The sequence below is a fragment of the Phoenix dactylifera genome, chromosome 14 (genome assembly GCF_009389715.1).
Source record: "Phoenix dactylifera cultivar Barhee BC4 chromosome 14, palm_55x_up_171113_PBpolish2nd_filt_p, whole genome shotgun sequence".
Lineage (NCBI taxonomy): Eukaryota > Viridiplantae > Streptophyta > Magnoliopsida > Arecales > Arecaceae > Phoenix > Phoenix dactylifera.
The window spans coordinates 3,314,842-3,321,045 of NC_052405.1; the positions used below are offsets into that span (position 1 = coordinate 3,314,842).

At 53.7% G+C, this 6,204-nt stretch overlaps 1 protein-coding gene across 1 annotated transcript; it reads right to left on the bottom strand.

Annotated features, from left to right (window-relative positions):
- Positions 1-1,130: 1,130 nt before the first annotated feature.
- LOC120113120 lies at positions 1,131-2,456 on the bottom strand. The gene has a single exon (XM_039133928.1). It carries the CDS (start codon positions 2,454-2,456, stop codon positions 1,131-1,133), a length of 1,326 nt encoding a protein of 441 aa, XP_038989856.1.
- Positions 2,457-6,204: the final 3,748 nt, after the last annotated feature.

The following is a 6,204-nucleotide window of genomic DNA, read 5'->3' on the forward strand; positions in this document are numbered from 1 at the left end:
CAACAAATGAACACCACCTCGGCCACTACTCCTCCCCCATATAAAGTCCCTAAACAACCGCTCCAGGGAACGAAGGAATCTCACCGGAACAATGGCATTGGAAAGCAGATAGATAGGAACCGAAGCAAGGACCGAACGCACCAAGGTGATCCTCCCAGCCATAGATAGTGTGTGCATCCGCCAACCCGCTAATCTGCGTCTAATACAAAGCTCACTAGGCAAGCAATCCCCACTCCGCAACCGCCGCCCAGATAATGGGATGCCCAAGTATATCATCGTGCCCACCTGCTCACCCACCCCCAGAGTCTCCAATATCAAATGCTTCATCGCCACTCTAGTCTTTGGGCTGAAAATGATGGCTGACTTGGACAAGTTGACCCTCTGACCTGATACTGCACAGTAGACCTGAAGAATCTGACCTATAACCCGGGCCGCCTGTCGCGTCGCCCTGGCAAGGAGCAAACAATCATCGGCGAATAGCAAATGAGATATCACAGGGGCCCCAATCGCCGGTCTGTAAGCCTCCAACTCCTGAGTATCCACTGCCTGGCGTAGGGATCTAGACAAGGCGTCAACACATATAATAAACAGTAGCGGGGATAGGGGGCATCCCTGTCGCAGCCCACCAGATGACACAAAGAACCGTGATGGCGTCCCATTCACCAGAATGGCAAAGGAGGGGGACCGAATGCAACCCATCACCCATCTAATCCACGTCTCATGAAAGCCAAACCCCTGCAAGGACTGCTGCACGAAATCCCAACTCATCCTGTCATAGGCCCGCTCCATATCAAGCTTGATCCCCATCAAGCTCCCCCTAACCGGGGCCCTGCCAAGGTCATACATAAACTCCTGGGCAATAAGCACATTGTCAGAAATGCTCCGCCCCTCCAGGAAGGCCCCCTGCTCTGGACCAATGAGTCTAGGGAGGACAACTCTCAATCTAGCAGCAATGATCTTCGCCGTAGCTTTGTACAAGGTCGTACAAAGGCTAATCGGGCGATAATGACTCGGCTCCGAAGCATCCTGCCGCTTCGGAACCAAGGTAATAAAGGTCCTCTGCCAGTCTGCCGCCATCACTGCCGTCTCGAAGAACTGCTGTATGGCCTCCGTCACATCTCGTCCTACAATCATCCAGTATCTCTGAAAAAACACCGGAGGAAACCCATCCGGCCCGGGGCCTTATCCCCCTCTAGAGACCACATCGTCTCTCTGATCTCCCTCTCCGAGACCGGACTAATCAGTGCATCAGTCTCATCCTCAGATACCCCTATCGAAGGCAGTGGGATACCCACAGTGCTCTCCCCTGTAGTCTGCTCGGTCCACCTGGCCCTGAAAAAACTACCCAAGATCCTCTGAATCATATCCGGATCCTCTGACAACTGCCCATCCTCGCCCCTGATGGCTCTGATCCTATTCTGCTGCCTCCTGATAACTGTCGCCTGGTGAAAGAACCTGGTATTTCTATCCCCCTCCACAATCCACTGGGCTCTCGATTTCTGTCTCCAGAAAATCTCCTGCTGTCTAAGGAGGCAGTCATGCAGTGACAAAAGTGATCTCAACTCTACCATCTCCCCCTCCGTAAGACCCCCACCCGAAGCCTCCTGCATCTGTAACCTGGTAATAGCCTCCTCTGCCTCCTCGATCCTCCTGAAAATATCTCCAACCTCCTCACGATTCCACCTCCTCAACCGTCTCCTCGTCAGCTCCAATCTCCGGGACACCCGGTACATAGCGTCACCCCTGACTGGTGTTCTCCAAGCCTCCCTCACCATCCCCCACGACCGCGGATAGCAGAGCCACATCTTCTCAAATCTGAATGGGGGTCGAACTGGAATGTGTACATCTGTGCTAACCAATAGAGGACAATGATCAGACGCTATCCTAGGTAGATGGCTCACCCGATGTTCCGGATAGTGCTGAACCCATCCAACGGTCCCATATGCTCTGTCAAGACGCTCCCACACTCTAGCCCGACCCTGCTGATTATTGCACCAAGTGTACCTGGGGCCCACAAATCCCAGGTCAATCAATCCAGTCGATGTCAGAAAGTCCTGAAACTCCAAAATCTTCCTCTCATAAGTAAACGGTCTACCCCCCATCTTTTCAGAGGGATTTGTAATACAGTTAAAATCTCCTGCTACCAACATAGGATAACCCACACTAATCAGCTGAGACAACTCCTCCCACAATATCCGCCGCATCCTGAAGTCAGTACTGGCATACACCGCAGCAAATACCCAAGGCCTCCAACTGCCCTCTGAGATAACCAAAATCACCTCCTGGGAACAGACATGGAAGACGTCCACTTTACATGGCCCCTGCGCCCATGTAACTATAATACCACCAGATAGCCCTTGAGACTCCACGGAGTAGAATCCCCATGACCTCGGTACCGCTCTCCTAGCCTTCTGTAGGCTCTGTCCCGCCAACCGGGTTTCCAAGACAACACACATATCCGGATTGTGCTGCTGCACAATCCTACGAAAGGCCGGGGCGAAAGAAGGCTTCCCCGCACCTCGACAATTCCATACCAAGATCTTCATAAATCACCAACGGGCTTGTCACAACCCCCTACCCCAGGGTTGCAGTCATGGAAAACCAGCTCCTCAGAGGTCCCTCCACTAACCAAACCCACCGGATTCACCTGCTTCACAACAGCCATCAGTTGGGACACAATATGGTGGTGTTCTCCTTCCCCAACCATGTGTGCTACTTGGTGTGCCGTGCCACCACCTGCTGCAGACCCGGCCACAGATCCCGTTCCCGCCGTCGTTCCCCTACACAGCCCCTCTCCAGGTCCCCCATTCTGTCTTCTTCCTTTGGCTTCCTTACTAGAGCTTGCTGCCCCCACCTCCGGTCTCCCAGGGTCACCCTCCACACCGCTATGTCCGGGTGACAAACCATGGCCCAGAGCACCAGACTGAAGGGAAGCATACACAGAGTCAAGCACAGGACCCTTACCTCGCCTGTCGTCGTCCGAAGCCGTCCCACGCCCTTCCCGTCCGTCCGCGCGACCCGCCTCGTCGAACGCCCTAAACGGAGAGCGTCGACCAGCTGCCGAGAGATCCGCCGCTACCGAGTTAGCCCTCTTCATCTTCCTACCGGAGGCCGCCGTCATCCCACGCCGCGAGGTGTCACCGGCCCCCCTACCCTCACGCTCTGCCCGTGGGGGCCGGTTGCTCGACGCCGAGAGCGGAGGAGGAGAACTCCAGCTCCTCCGATGACCACCCGCTCCCGGCCTTCCTTCCGGACATGGCTGAAGAGAGTACATCCCATTCGTAAACCGGCCTTTAGGTCCCAGCCCTCGGCATGGGCTCCTAGACCTTTTTCTCGGACTCGGTCCCAGCCCGCCACAACCCGGGTCACCAATCAGCCCGTCCATCGGACCAGACATCCGGCCCGGATCGGTCAGCCCACACTCCTCTGGGCCAATACCCCGGCCCAATGCCTCGTCGAGTCGACCCAGACCCAACCCGTCGCCTGACTTAGCACCTGCACCGGGTTGACTCGCCACACCAGCGGCCACCCCCACACCAGCCAACCCGACATCCTTCTCCGGCGTCTTCCTCCGGGCCACCTTAGAGGGTTTCTGCCACCCTTCAAGGTCGACCGGCGAGGAGACCCCAGAAGAGTTGGCGCAGGCCCGGGAAGGAGTGATCGCCGGGTCCGACCGAGATCCCTCAGTAGTCGTCTCCTTCCTTTGTGCTGCCTTCTTGGCCACCGGCTTGTGCCAGGGACGACTCATCACCATCCATGGCCCATACACCGCCGGCTCCTCCACTGCACCAGCTCCCCCACGCTCCGTCTCAACATCCCCCTGATCATCCCCCCCGGAACCAGGCGACTTCCTCCACCCTGTCTCTGCCGTCTCCCCTGAACCCGCCACCGGAGTGAAACGACCACACCCCGGCGCCGAATGCCCAATCCGGCCGCATTTGGAGCACGGGGCAGGCATATTCTCGTAAACAAAGCTTTGCCAGAAAGTTTCCTCGACTCCACCTGTTCTTCCCCTCACCGTCGTCCCCGGTTTAAGAGAGCCAGAGCAGTCGAGCTCGATCTTAACTCTCGCGAAGCCAAACCTCCGCCCCTGCTCCGTGAACACGTCCAAAGCCAACGGATTTCCAGCCCTCGCCGCGATCTTATATATGGTCTCCTTCCTCCAGTAATCGACAGGCAGACGAGGGAGCCGGAGCCAGACGACGACCCTGCCAACCCCCTTGGCGCCAGGCACAAAGTTGGGTTGCCATCTATCCATCGCCACAAGCTGCCCGGCCACTGTCCAGGGGCCATTCAACACAGCAGCTTCGCGGTCCTCCTCCTTGGCGAACCGAAGAACAGTGAAGCCGTCCATAAGCGGGAAAGCCTCCACATTGTAGGCCAATCGACCCACCCTCTTGATCTCCTTCGCAATCCACTCACCTGGGACTGTCCTCCCCAAGCTTCTAACGATGACCGCCGAGCTCCGCCACTCCGCCCGTGCATCCTCCAGCTCCTCTTCCGTGATGTCAACCACCTCGTCGGAGAACCTGTTTTGCATGAGCTCCACCTCCCGGGAAGATGGCTGGTGACAGGTCCACGCCGGTTGCCGAGCGGGTCCCTTTGCAACGTCCCCCCAAGACCGCTCCTTCGTCGCTTCCCCCCCCCCCTGCACCGCAGGACCCCCATCCATCCCCGGTCGAACCGGAACCCCCTTCCGAGAATCCATGAGCTGCTCGCCCCCACACCAGATGTTTGGGAGAATACCCCACCCACCGCACAGATTTTGGCGCACCTAGGTACGCTTCCCGAGCCACCCACTCTCTCTACCCCTTTCCTACACCTGTTTGCACTCGTCTGCAATTCCCTTTCGAAGACTTCTCGCTGCATCATCAACATGCGTACCACGAATTGGAATTTTTCCAGTATCCTGGATAAGCGCCTGAACCACAACATCCAATTTTAAGTTGAGTTCCTCAACATCTAATTGTAGGTGATCTTTCTGACCCTAACACCGCCTATATCTTCCCTTCATGCATGCAATTAAATTCTTCTGAATATTGCAATTTAATTTAACTATTATGTTAAAGATTATAATTTTTTTTTGGTACATCCGCGAGCCACACAAAATGGATGTGAGTGTCGCCCATAAAGCTAGAAAGTAAAAGATACCGCAGAGGGAGATGGGACAGAAGTCTGCTCCATCCAGATAAACTCATCTGAATAATGAGCTGTATAGAATTCTGATTGTATATGTTAGATCATCTCGTGATGTTGTATATGTTAGGCTGCGCGGAACGAGCGTGAATTGAAATGAGCCTCTAAGATAATGTATCAAGGCAAATGTTCATCTTGATTTTGAGAAGGAGTGTTTATTTTTGTTATTGGGTTTGATGAAAGAAAAGGATCAGGGATTCACCCAGCTCTCAAAGTGGCGGTGGATCTACGCAAAGGCAATTCTTTCGCGTGAAAGATGCAGCCCCGAATTGGAAGCAAGGGAGCAGACGGACGGTGGGAAGCGTGTCGGGAAGCGGAATTGGCGTCGGCTCATTAAAATCCTAAGAATTAATGTTGAAGATATGTAGAGCGGGATGAATAACAGTAGCAAGAACTTCATGTCCAATATGAACCTACTTAAAAGAGGGTCATTTCTAGAATCAAGTCATAATTTGCCATCCTTGTTTGCAGCACTAGAATTAGCTATGATCAGACATTTGAAGCGATCGCGAAAGATTTAGGCTAATGAGACCGGGCTGACATTTAGGGTTTGACTATTGAGAAGAAATGGGCGAAAACCGAGCGTTTACATAAAGTAACTCATTCGCATGTGTCATATGCTTTTTTCATGTGCAAGTGAAGTTCTATGGCATCCCATTATCGCAATTCTTCAAGCTAGAGATAGAAAATATATTTAGGACCGTCAGCTGGTGTACCACTTATGGAGCTCTGGCTGCCATAGATGGTGTGATAAAATATATCAAACCCATTCGAACTCTCTGTCTATGTTTCTCAAAATGGAATTCTCATGACAAGCATCAGCAGACGACGACCAACCATTTCCTGCGAAAGTAATTCAAAATGGCGTAACTTTTCAGCTTTGCAACGAGATCAACATGGTAAATGCTGCTTCCAGGGCTAAAGGCCAAACTGCTATGGTTGCCCTACTAAGTGACGTGATCCCTATGTGATTATTCATAGTTCACGGAGATGTCTTGCAGCTGGAGG

Coding starts and splice junctions, on each gene's coding strand:
- LOC120113120 (XM_039133928.1), bottom strand. CDS start 2,456: ATGTGTGTTGTCTTGGAAACCCGGTTGGCGGGACAGAGCCTACAGAAG.